General features: G+C 42.0%; 1 protein-coding gene across 1 annotated transcript in view; it reads left to right on the top strand.

Annotated features, from left to right (window-relative positions):
• Window positions 1-1,278: 1,278 nt before the first annotated feature.
• SPG7 (spastic paraplegia 7 (pure and complicated autosomal recessive)) overlaps window positions 1,279-13,328 on the top strand; it is a gene marked incomplete at its 5' end in the record, with an annotated part of 30,699 nt that continues 18,649 nt past the window's right edge. The window contains 6 exon segments of the mRNA XM_010290539.1: window positions 1,279-1,381; window positions 2,716-2,805; window positions 7,573-7,823; window positions 8,818-8,957; window positions 11,645-11,747; window positions 13,277-13,328. The exon segment at window positions 13,277-13,328 is cut by the window's right edge and continues 5 nt beyond it. Of these exon segments, the coding sequence (XP_010288841.1) occupies window positions 1,279-1,381; window positions 2,716-2,805; window positions 7,573-7,823; window positions 8,818-8,957; window positions 11,645-11,747; window positions 13,277-13,328 (739 nt within the window).

Genomic DNA, 13,328 nt, shown 5'->3' with positions numbered 1-13,328 from the left:
TGGTCCCATCGGGCCTTCCCGGGCCGGTGGGGTGTTTTGCCTGCGGGGCCGGGAGCACCAGGGAAGGCGACCGGAGGGGAGCTGGGTCAGCTCTCACGGCGTTGAGATGTTGAAATGGGCGCTTGCTTCGAGACAGGGCTTACGTTGGGGGGGTTCTCAGGTTAGACCGTCCCAAAGGCCCGTCACTTCAGTGCTGTATAGCAGTAACTTGGGGAAAGACCGTATGAAGAGAACAGCTAGGCTGTCATAAGCAAGAAAACGTTGATTAAAAGTTTTTTTTTTTCTAGCTTTATTCGTGCTCTTTGTATCACTTGTGATATAAACATCGACCACATTGGCATTCGCCACAGATGTGTTTTCCCCATCTTGTTGTGCTGCTGGTATTGCAGGGCTCTCCAACGCAGCCCTTAACACAGAAGGCAAGGTTCTTACTTAAACTAGGCCTTCAACATGATTTAAGACTGTCTTGTGTTTTTCTTCAGTGCAGTGAAAAAGCACTGGCAGTAGAAGTAAGCAATGGAGGAAGAACAATTGTGGGACTGCTCTGTGAATCTTGCCAGGCTTTTCTGTGATCAATTTAAACTAGTCTAAGCAGTCCTGTTCTAGAAAGGATTGATCCCAAGAGGTTGCCATCTCGGGCCAGCGCAAGCTGTTGTGCTGCTGCCCAGCAAACCAGGAAAAAAGGATGAGGGATTTCAGCCTAGTCTGCATCCCCATCTGGTTTGGTGCGCAGAAATTTGTGCCTGTGCAGTAGAGAGGGGTGGTGATACAAAGATCACACATTGGAGAAGGGGCAAGGCTTGTGTTCAGTGAGAGTATTAGTGAATGTTATGAAGTTGCCTTTAATTGTGAATCTCAACTGCAGGATTACTGCTGAATCACCACGGGGAAATGACTGTGCTGCCCTTACTGCTGTGCAGCAGGGTTACCGAGTAGCAGTCCTTAAGATTTCCTGTTGCGGGAGGGTATCTTTAAGTTTTAAGAACTGACTTCCAACATGTCTTTAGAGTGAAAGGCAGAGAGGCAAGGAGGAAAAAGGTTTTTTCAAGTGTATTGTGTATATTTAAAACTTTCTTTAAACTGGGTTATAAACATCTTCGAAGTCACATGGCAAGTTCACAGCACAGCCAGGAAACATTAGGTCTTCCAGTTGATGGTCCTTCAACTTACCCACAATGTTTTTATGTTTAGAAATCTTAATGTCACGGAAAATAGAAAGGATAAGCAGTCACAGTACCTTTCCGACAGTTGTCTTTTTTTCTTTGTCTACCTCCTCAGAGCCTTCTGTCACAAACACTTTCTCACCCATGTCGAGGTCTCAGTGGAGTCCTGGTGAAACAACACATAATTCGAGATCCAGTCAGGCTTTGGAATCTCTTAGGTGAGTCCTGAAGAGCAATTGTACAGGTGGAGGAGAGGAAGAGGTCTTATAGTAAGAGTGTTGACTTTCCCTTACCTTCACTGCCTGCGTTCTTGAAACTGAAATAAAGCTGTTCTGTTCTTGGCTTTGGGAGCTGTGTGCCTTTTACAGGGGTTCTGAGTTCTTGTTTGGTGACAGGGATGAACAATGGTGCCTTTCGGTAAGGAGCTCAGCATGATTAAGCAAGCACTTGAGTCATTAGACCTAAAAGCTAATTTAAAAACAGCAGACTTTAAAGTAGAGAATCTTTCTGTGCCTCATTAGCAAAGTCTAAGAAGAAAATGTCATTTACCTTTGTCAGAAATCACATCATATAACCTTGCTAAAAGCCTTGCATTCAAACAAGTTAAAAGTGTGTCTTAGAAAATGTTACCTGAACTCTTAGAGCAAAAGCACAGAAATGTAAAACAAAGGCAATTATTGCTACTTTCTTCAAATTGGGAAGACGAGTTTGCTGATGCCTTTGAGATTTGAACAAAACTGATCACGGCTGTTCTGGCCAGTGTGGGCCCAGTAAGCTTGGGCTGCTTTACCTTTGAGAGTTTTTTTGGGTTTTTTAAGTTAAAATAAAAATAGATGCATAATCCTTCAAATGCCAGTGAGTCCTCTAGTAGAACTAGCAGGGGACAAGCAGTCCAGTTTTTGGGGTTGCCCCTCTTTCCAGAGCCTTCGTGAAAGACCCTGGGAAGTGGAAACTGCTGTCCTCAAAGTCAGTTTTCCATCTGAACTTTCTGCATTTTCCTGGCCAAAAAGTCTTCGCTTATTGTTTTGTAGCAGCAGCTGTGAGTCTTACTGTTTGTAGCCTTACTTTCTTGGCTTTTTATTAGAGTACCCTGACAGCATTTACCGAGAAACCTGCACGTAACTCTAGCACATACATTTCCTTTCATAAGCATTTACAGTTCCTAGTGTGAGGCTGTTCTTAACTGACCATACCAGTGTTAACTGGTTTTATGGCTTGGGAAATGTGTACATGTTTCAACACTGAAGTAATTTCTCCAAATGATTTTCTTTGCCACATTAAATTGACCTCTGAACAAAGCCATATTTTGATTGAATTGTCAAAAAATATATATTATATAAGGAAACTGAAGGAATCTGTCCCTCCCTGTACTCCCTCTGGCGAGGCTGTCCCATTTCCTTGGCACAGAAACGAAGCTGTGCGCTTTGGTGGACGTGGAGCTTAGCTTTCTCTGCATTTGGAGGTCACATGTATTTCTGCCATCCTCAGTCCCCCTCTCTCACTGTCCTCTGAGGTCTTCTGGTATTAACTACTTAACTCTGCTTGCCTACAGGTAGCACTTACTATTTTACTACTTCAAGCTCTCAAGGGAGTAACCAGAAGAATGGAGGATTCAAAAAGAAATCTCCGCAGGAGGATGAAGGTATGTATGCGCCGAAAAGATGTTTAATGAAACAAACCATGTGTGTGAGGGATGAGGGTGGACAGCATGGAAGATTCACCTTAATGCTTCTGATTCTGGGTACTGTAAACCTGTACCTGTAACTTACTACCTCTACAAGCCTATGGCTAAGAACAGGTTGGAAGGGGTGTTTTGGCTTAGATGATGGAATTCTAAGGCTTAAGACAGATCATGAAACTTACTCTGTTTCTGTGCTGCTTTGCATCGTGTACAAATAGCTTCATTGATGTTTGCCTTAGTTTTGCTGCTTTGCAAAGGGGAATGGTAGTATTTACTGGGTTTTGCTTTGGAGGTTTTGTTGTAGGGCATTTTGACTTAAAGAACTGAATTCAGTTAATGCAAGTTTAAGCTGGATTCTTACTTCATTTACCTTCATTGTGGATGTGTCTCTACTTCTAGTGATTTACAGAGCTCAAAGTTAAAAATAGATTCTTCAGAGTTCTTAGCTGTGTTACTAATGGCACTTGCTCAAAATTTTTCTTTTTTTTTTTTTTAATCAGTCTTCCTAGATACTGGTTTTTGCGTGTCTTATACTGCCTAAGCCCCAGGCATCCCGCTCTACAGGACTTTTTGAAAATGAGTTTTATCTCACTAAATGCGTTCTGGAACCTAGGGATCCTACATGGTGTGCCAGATGATGTTGAGATGTAGAGGAGTGCCCTCTCTGTACCTTAAGCTTAAGGGGGCGAGGAATTTAATGACTCTAATGTGGGGTGGGGGTGCAGAGGGATAGCTTTAGTGTACCAGACAAAAACTGTGTGTAGCTTCTGACCGGCAGTGTTCTGATCCTTGTAGGAGGCACTGTTATCTTCTACCAGTAGGTTTTCACCAAACATTTTTCAAATATGCGCGGATTTGTGGGCATCCCTTCAAGTCTTGGTGGTGTTGTCAACTTTCTGCTATTTGTAGATTGACAACAGCTGCATTCCATTTAAAAAGTGTAATTTGACTCTTCCACTTCTGTAAAGAAAATCCTTTGCTTGTTTGTGAGTACATGTTCTTTCCCTCCAGCCTCCCAAGAACTGAAGTGCATGCAAAGATTTTCTATGCTCTGGATAAGGCAGGTTTTCAGACTCTGTGATGTAAATCCCACAGCTGATGGCATGTCCTGTATCTACAGGCCTGGTGGGGCAGTTTAAGAAAGATGTCAGAAGTGGCCCGGGTGAAGGTCTCATTCCTCTGTCTTGTCAGTAATGCTTGCAGAAGCATAACAAAGACCTGATCATTTTCTTTATTTTATGACATTAGTTGATGCTTGCAGAGGCTGGTGACGTGTTAAGAGAGTTTATGTGGCTCTGTGTTGTGCTGCTTGTTTCCTGGACCCTTGAGTGAGGGATAAACCACCTGTAGATGCTGGCCTCCAGACCTTTGTACCGTGAGTTGGAAGGCACTTAGCATCATGTTTAAGTTGCACAGATTGTAATGTAATTTTATATATAATATTATAAACTTTTACCTAGGTGTCATCAGATAATGTAATAGCTTGGCTTTTCCTTTGTTGTGCTTAAACACAATGGTTGAATCCTCTTGGACTAAATAACTTTCGGAGTAAAAGCAGTCAGGGCTGATGACTGTTAGCCCGACTTGTATCATTGCATGTAATCTGTTGAAGGCAAGAGCAGGGGCTTTGCCTGTTTGATCCATTTAACTGGGCTGAAGTCTTCAATGAACGCAAGTGCGGGTATCGCAGAGTCCTCGTTAGGGAAGTCAGAGCTTAGAGGTTGGGGCCCTTAGTGTTCGCAAGACCACACAGGGTGACTGTGAGCACAGCGCCTTGAAGAAGTATTGTAGCTGTTAAAATTAGTAAACAGTAACATGCCGAGTTCTGTGGCCTCTCCTCTCCTGTGATTAATGGATAGCTTGACTTTGGGAGGTGGAATGCTACCCCATGTCTCCAGGGGAATACTCGTCTCTGCAGTGATTATTAAAAAGAACTCTTCAAACTGTCATTGCAGCCCTTGCAAGATTTCAATCGGAGAGTTCAGATTTGGGGTTAATGGCAAATCATTGCTTCATGGAGGCTTTTTGAGACTAAAAAGCTGGAAGTATTCCCACAGCTGTTGCTTGCAAGTGTCACATCCAGTTACTGGTTCTCGTTTACTGAATATTGTAGGGTAGCTTATGGTGCAGTGTGAATGTTTATACTGTAAAGATAATCATACTTTACATTAGCTTAGAAATAGATTGATTTTTGTCCTTAATTAAATGCAGAGTAGAGGAAAGCTTTGTGCTGTCTTTTAGCTTTCTAGAAATGATGTTTTTTCCTGAAATTATTCATCTGTAGGTTAAAGGTCCTAGACAAGCCTAATTCCTAGAAACTGGAGAAGTTGTTTATGTCAAGGTATCTAATGGCCAGCTTTTATCCTGTGGTGATCTTTTTGTGATAGTATCCTCAGTTATGTGTGCTTTAAAACATATTGTATGCTTCCTCACTTTGTCTGAAATTTCATACAGAAAAGTGCTTTAGCCACAGTTGACGCTAATATCTCCAAGGAACTTGCATACCGATAGATGGACTTCCTGTCGGTACTTACTTTTTTAGAGTAATTTCTTTTCTCTATAGAATTTTTTTTATTCAGAACTTGCTCAGCTTTTCAGGATATTGCCCAGACTAAGGCCTCTGTCGTACTGTATTTTAATTTTGTTTAATAAGACTATAGTCAGTGTCATCCTGCAGCTTTGTGATGAATTGCTTTGTTCTAATAAAGCTGGATCTAGCAGATAACACAGAGGTGAGGAGATGGCATTGAAGAACAAAGTGGATGGGCTGGACGCAGTGGCTGAGCTTGTCACTGTCTTGAAATTATGACCTTATCTGAAAAACAGCATTGTTTCTATTTAGGAGCAAGCCTTTCCTGTTAAATGTGGAGCAGAGCTAGGAAACAAGTGAAAAATGATGCTGGTATCTGAAGGACAGAGTACTTTTTTTAGCATCTAACCAGGTCATATGTTTGTCCCCTGGTTTTGTTGCAGTGTGTGTAGGGCCTAATTGGTGGCTAGTGATAAATGCTAGTGTCAGAACATTTGTTACGAATTTGCAAATAAATCTAATCTGGGCTGCAGCAGGCAGATACACTACCAGTCCATTGGTGCGGAATTTATTTCTGGATGTAGAATAGTATTTATGTGTGCCATGTTGCTGTTGATGTTAAATTGTATATCAAGAACAAGCGCTAAATTATATATTGAGAACATCCACACATGCCTGGAAAGGGGAGGAGATACTGTCATATTAACAACTCAAAACACTCGCTAGCCGTTGACATGGAACTGTGCTGTGGCAGTCCTTTGCAGACCACAGAATTTTAAATTTGCCTATGCAGCGCAAAAAATGTTGGCAGTCTGGAAAAAAAGGTTTGGTGGCAAACACTTGAAGTAAACCATCCCTTCATGTCATCACTTCAGTATGTCACTACAGTAAAAGTGGGGGAAAGCACATCTAGCACGGGAATCCCTCTTTGATACAGATCCTTAATGTGGACAAGTTATCAAACATTTTTAAACATGAGGGTAGTTGTATAGCATGGGAGAAAACCTGTGCAATTTTGTTAAGACAGTGAGATTGATTTGCAGTGTATTTATAGGTAAGCTGCATATCATGTCTCCTGTGCTATTTCAGACTTACTTCAAATGCAGTTATTTTCTTAGGTAATAGAAACACTGCTGGTCTCGTGATACAGGATGCCAGCAGATCAGGAGCTCACCAGGAAGCAATTATCTCTTATAATACTGTGCTATGTGATTTACCAGTGACACGATGACTCCTAATATTTTCCAGTGGATATGTTAGCAACAGCCTGAGGACTAGGTAGTGTGGAAGCATGTTGTGTAGAAGTGGGCTATAGTCATTCTTGAGTTTGATTTTTAGCAACAAGGGTCTGATGGCTTTATTTGGCCTGTATCCATATTAGGCCAGGCAAGTGAGATAGACTCTCATTTTAGAATAGAATGACATTTGGTGGGATTGTAATGGGTCTAGCGAACTACAACCATCTGAAGTCTCCTGGACTTAAAACAGGAAATGCTGATCAGAGCTCTTCAAAATATGTCTGAGATTGCTGTCTGTCTTTGTACACCATCAATAACTTTTGGAAGTGAGGGGCTGTCTTTGGCTCACTGATGCTTCGATTCCTCCTCTTACTGAAGCAACAATTAAAGCGAAAGAGGTGATCCTCCATCATCTTCTCTGTAATCTGTGTATGCAGCGCCTCACTACATGGCTTTTGGGGCATTGGGGAAGAGCTGAATGTAGCCGCAGCAATGTGATGCAAGCAGATTTTTTGCTGGCTATCAGGGTGCAAAATTTGCCTCCTTCTAGGCAACTGTTAAGTTTACACCTGAGTGCTTACGCTTTCATAACCAGGCTTTTTGACCTGGTGCTGTTTCATGTGTACAGCTAAGGCCCTGTCGTCTGACAGCCTAGAAGCCAGAAAGGTCTGGGAATGTCATGCAATCCAAAAAACTGACTCACTTGCGTAACCTTGGGCAAGTCACACAACGTCCTTTGTGAGCCAAGCCAGAAAATTGCCTGTGCAATGCAAGTTAGGTACTGCTCCTGAGTCTAGTCCTTCAGGAGAAACCAAACATGCAACAGGAAAAACTGTTACAGAACAACACAACTGTTGTGTTAATCATTGTCATTTAATTGTCCCTTCTTTGGGTCAGAAAGCTCCGCAATTACATGCTTGTATCTTTTTTTTTTTTCCTCTGATACCTTTTTTTCTAAAGAGGATGAGAAACGCAGGAAAAGGGAAAATCAGATGCATCTTGAACGCTTACGGGCACTCTTCATCATAACTTTCATATTGCTGATGTTTCGATTCACGGTCAGTGAGAATAGAGAAGGGACCAACATTTCCTGGAACTACTTTGTGAATGAGATGCTGGCGAAGGGGGAGGTCCAGAGAATCGAAGTGGTGCCAGAGAGCGATATTGTGGAAGTTTATCTGCACCCAGGAGGAACTCCACATGGACAAGTTGTGAGTGACTTTCTACAATTGGAATGGATGATCTTAGATTATACTGTTGAAAAGAATTGAGTTAATGAATATATGTTCGGTAAAACTCTAGCTGGTTTATTTTTCTCTTTCTTGTATTTGAAGTTCAGGGGACTTAGTTACTGGAAACTAAGCCTTTTATTTTAAGTTGTAAAAATAATTTATAATGGCCTAGAAGAAAATCTTACATATGTCTAAAAAGATGGAAAAATTCAATAGCGTTTTTATTACCAGCTCAGTCTGATATGTGAAAAGGTGGTCTAGAAGATTGTAAACTCTTATTACTAGATCTTGTTTCAAAAATTTTCTCCTATTTGGATTTTAGTTTCAGGTGTTTTGTCAAACTCCATTGGACTTCCTTACTAAATCTTCCAAAATGGAAAGGAACCACGTTTGTTTCCGAGTTTGATCATGTGCTTACTTCCAGGAGTTGCTGCTAAGAATCATTACAAACTGGCTTGAGAGATTAAAATACTGTGCTTGGATACATCCCATTTTATTCAGTGACTTATGATCCATCTGCAAACTACTGGATGAAATTCACTTCTGACAAGGATGCAGGAACAAGATCCAGTAAAACTGAGTGGAGCACAAGACACCTCCTTCCCAATGATGTAGTTTTCCATACATAGTACAAAATTTTGTCTGAGCCCAAGGTGTCAGTATAACTGGGTCTAATACTAACTCCATCCTTTAACTTGCCTACCAAGTTGTTGCATCTCCTTGTTTCTAGAGAGCTGAGAATTAGTTCTTGACTTTTATGCTTTCCTAAGGAGCTGAAAAGACTAGAGATGTTCCTAAGTTCATTTGGAGCCCTAGTGTCAGTTATCTGCTCATGAGTTCATTGATGCTGTATCAAAGGATGTAACATAAGGCTAACTTTTATCTGACTTGTCCATGTTGTGCACTTCTTCTGCTCATTGCTGTATCCTTGTATTACAATACTTATGTGCTACTTTTGATTGCATGTCCCCAGAACGTTACCCTGTTGTACACAATGCGGGTGGCAAACATTGACAAATTTGAAGAGAAGCTGAGAGCTGCGGAGGATGAGCTGAATATTGATGAGAAAGAGAGAATCCCTGTTTCCTACAAACATCCTGGCTTTTATGGAAAGTATGATAAAATTTTTTGTTAACTCTTGAACGTGTATTGGTGACATCCCTCGCTTGGAGAGGAAAGCCCCTTTCAACTAAACGTTGTTAGAGAACAAAAAAGTGGTCCCAGTTTTGGAGCACTTACCCCATCTTTCAGGAATAGGTATGCTCTAGATGTACCTTAACATTTCAAGAGTGAGGGTCCCAAGGAGGTGTCTGGAACTGCAGCATACAGCAGACCAAAACGTTTCGGGTCGGTGTTAGCAAGTCTGAGGAGAGTCTGTGTCAGTTGCTGCGCGTTCTTGCATAGCTGAGCACTTTTTGTTCTTATAATCAATTATTCAAGTGCAGAGTGTGACAGAAATCCTGACTCAACAAGTGACGTTACACCCCGTTCTGTGGAAAATGCTGGTGGTGCAGCAGGCCTTCCTCCGTTAAAGTGCTTTGAGGAAGGCCTGTGGTGGTTGTTCAGTCTGTAAAAATAAACACCTAGTTTTGGCCTGCTTCTCCAACAGCTGTAGATCAGAGGACAGTCTGCGCTGGTGCTCGCTCCAGCTGTGAGCCACATACTGAGCAGAGCAGCTTTGATGCTAGGATACAAAATCGCAGTGAGAGTTCTTCTATAACACTTACAGCCCTCTTCTGTTACCTGAAACCAAGATCTTTTGCTTAAAAAAAAAAAAAAAAACAAAACCCCACACTCAAAGCTGTTAATTCTGAAATAAGCTATAATGAGCAAGAAGAGGGAAAATGTGTCAAAAGACTGTAGAGCACTGGCGAGGCTTTATTCTGTGCTTTCATATGATGTACTAATGTTTTGTGGTCATTTGCTGCTGATGTGGCTTATTTGCCCTTCTGTTAAGACAGGCAGCTTGTTTTTGCAAAACAGGATTTATTGGGTCCAGAGTACAAAACAGACCTGCAAAGCTCGCTCATTGGGCTATTGAACAAGTCCACCTCCATCACCGATGGCTGTTACCCTGATGTAGAAAGCAGCTTTCCATAAGTGTGGGGAGAGACTCTGGTGTTTGGAGAGCTCTCGACTAATTGCGCATTCTAAAGTGCTAACAAAAAGATGTAGGGCAGAAGTCCTGTCTCTTAAGTAAAGAAATCCCAATTTCTGACAACAGAGAGCATCATGCCACTACAGTTATCTGCCGAGATGGCCTGATCACCTACTTGTGCACCATGCAGACCGCATCATCTGCTCTTAGTAGCTCATAGGATTTGGAGCACAGTGGCTTTCCCACTGGAGGCGGCGATGGCCAGTGTGTGTAATTCTTCCTCTCAGACACCTTACCAAAATGTGAAACAAATGTTATGTTCTCATACGAAGCTGGACTGGATTTTGTCTAGTTACTTGTCATCTGAATGACATTTGCACATTTTGAATACATGGTTTTTATGAAGATAAACTTTTTTAATTGATCATGCAGTACGAGACCTTTAGCTGAAATTCAGAACTTGCCAATTTTTTCAAACTTGTGTATAACAGGAAGAGTAGACTGAACAGCTAGTCAGCCACCAACACAAGCTGCTTCTCCTGCCCCTGAAAAGAGATTATTTTTTCTTAAGAGATATTATAGGGTCTGAAGTCTCTCAGCAGACTTGATGAATGTCTGGAGAATTCAGAGTCTCAGTCTGGAGTTTGAACCTGTGAGGTGCAGAGCCTTGCAGCTTGGATTCAGTTTACTCTCAGATGTGGGTACTTGATGTATTCAGAATTAATTCTGTTTGCATAGTTGACAGATTGAAGGTGACTTTCAGTTTCCAGTGTTGCCTAGGATCTCTCACTGAGAAGAAACAAATGCAGCTGGGTACATAGCACATGCTGGTCCCCCTTGCTTCAGTAAATCATCCGTCTGAGAGATGGAACACGCATTCCTAGTTTAAAGATAAGACATGGAAGTGTGGCGAGACCAGATGATTTCACAGGCATGTGAAGCAGAACAGGGTCCAACAAATCTCAACCTGTCATCTGACATATGATCATTTTTCCTCCTATTGAAAGCATCCTTTGTTTAGAGCTCTCAGGATATTTGTCCTCAGCATGTTTGTCTTGTAACTGTATTAGACCTGTAGTGTCACCCCTGCTCCTAATCTACCTCCTAATGCAATTGGTATTGCAAAGCATCCAGAAAATTGATGACGTTGGTCGCTGTAGCACTTCCTTCTGATATAAAGGAATTCTGAGAGACTTGACCGGGGAGGGCCAACCAGACTAGGTAGAGCAGCCTCTTAATGGGAGTCCTGTGCTGGGATTTCTGTCAGGATTAGGGGAGTTGGAATCTCCCTAGTGTTGCCAGACGCAGGTCTTCTGCAGTGAGCTCCCTCTGGATGGACTGCCAGCCCCACCGGATTCTGCCTGGAGTGTGATTTGACTGCCTGAAGGTCCTATTTGTTTTATAAGTAGAAATGCCTCTGAAGGGGATGGTGAGGTCGGATTTCTTCCACAGCTGTAAGTGATACTTGCTAGTGTCCTCTGTTTAACTTTTTAGGTTATGTAATTGTTGGGTTTTTTGTTGTTTATATATGTAGAAAAAAAACCTGTAAAGGTTCCATTTTCTTAGTCATGTCTGCTCATTGCTGCACTTGTAGCCTAAATGTCAGGACCTTTAAAATCCTGAAAATAGCTACATTGAGTAATATTTACCAAGTCATTGCCAAACACTTCAATTTGTACCTGTCTTGTTTTTGTCCTTTTAGTGATATCATTTCCCTGATAGTGACACTTGTGGCTGTGTCCATGTTGTGGAGCATCTTCCGCCTTATTAGGGTTGCAAGTCGGGTAGGAGGATTCAACGCCTTTGTAAGTATCCTGGATCTTCATGTTGTTTTGCAGCCTGTGGGTAGTCTTGTCTTCTGCTGGCCTAATCTCCTCCTTTTTCCCCAGCAAAGTCAATGCAGAATGAGAATTAACTGGTGCCAACGACTCCAGTCTTGACACAGCTTGCATCTTTTCCTGTCCTGATCATCTGACTGGATTGTACAGTGACTGGCCTTAGCTGAGGCCCTTTCTTTCCCCAATGGCAGGAAGGGCTGAGCTCAGTGAATTTGCAGTCCAGTTTGCTCTGCTATTTTCAAAGCTTGTTAATGAGTTGCAGCTGCAGATGGTGTTTTTCACTGGGTCCTGCCAACATGCCTCCCATACAGCCAGAAGTAGGAATTGCTGCTTTCTGCAAAATGAGTTCTCAATTTATAAAATATGTTCAGATTCTGGATTTCATTATGTGTTGGCCTGTTCCTCTCATGCCACATGCCTTACTTGCAACATCAGTCAAATCTCCTCCTCCTCTCTTCCACCCTTGCCTGGATCAGCTGATGAAACTCTGTAGAAATCGGCCTGAGGTGCACTGCCATTGACCACAGGGATTTGGGGACAGAGATATGGTGAATTCAGTCCCCTTGTTAGGGACTTCCCACTTAGTCTCCTCTGTAGTTCTCTTCTGGCTTTGGGATTCTCTTTACACAAAGGGATGCAGCTGCTCAGAGGAGGAGAAGAATATTTTAAAGAAGTGTTGAGTAATGAGGGCCTTTGAGGACTAGATTCTGTCCTACATAAGTGGGGACAGTTAGGCCCTGCATGTTTAACTCTTCATTTGGATAAGCTGATGTTTCTGACGCCTGAGAAGCTATAAACTTTCCTCTCAAAGAAAAAAAAAAATTCCCAAGTAGCTGTTTTCAGTAGAATGTAATGAGCAGTTACAAGTAGAGCGTTTAACTAAATTCTTGTTTTGACTGTCGCAGGGGCTTAATGCACACCAGGAGGCTGAAATGTAGTGACTGTTAAATTTGAAAACCTATAGTTCTGTCCTGGGTTGTGTTGCAGTAGAAAGCAGTGGCAGCATCAGCCAGTGATGCAAAGTGTCTGTTTGTATGCATTTAAATGACAGCATTGGTAATTATTTACCACTGACAGCTATTTACCATAAATACATATTCCTCAAAACTATACCTATCCCATGTGTATTAAGTATCAGAGTGTTTAGAAATCAGGGAGAAGATCCCAAATAAGCTTTCTGCGTGTTTTTAGTAAGTACCTCTGCCTGGTCTACATGGAGTTTGAGCTGGATTGCGTTGGGACTATTAACTGCAGGTTTCTTCTGTCTCTTCCCAATAAGGGGATAAATTAAGTTTGAGTCAATAATCCGGCTGTGAAGTGTTTCCAAGCAAAAGTTGGTAAAACACCAGTGCATTGGTGGACATTTTAGTGGTGTTTATTAGGGGCAGTTATACCTGTGCTGCGCTGTCTCCTGAAATTCTAGCAAACAGCCTTTCTAGACTATTGCCTTGTCCAAAGTCAGAGCATGTCTTCAGTACTTGTGCTGCCTTCCACAGAACCAGTTGAAAATGGCTCGTTTCACCATTGTGGATGGGAAGTCTGGAAAGG

Source organism: Phaethon lepturus, unplaced genomic scaffold, assembly GCF_000687285.1.
Source record: "Phaethon lepturus isolate BGI_N335 unplaced genomic scaffold, ASM68728v1 scaffold32277, whole genome shotgun sequence".
Classification (NCBI taxonomy): domain Eukaryota; kingdom Metazoa; phylum Chordata; class Aves; order Phaethontiformes; family Phaethontidae; genus Phaethon; species Phaethon lepturus.
Note: the sequence above shows the minus strand (reverse complement) of the source record. Positions and strands in the feature narration are given on the sequence as shown.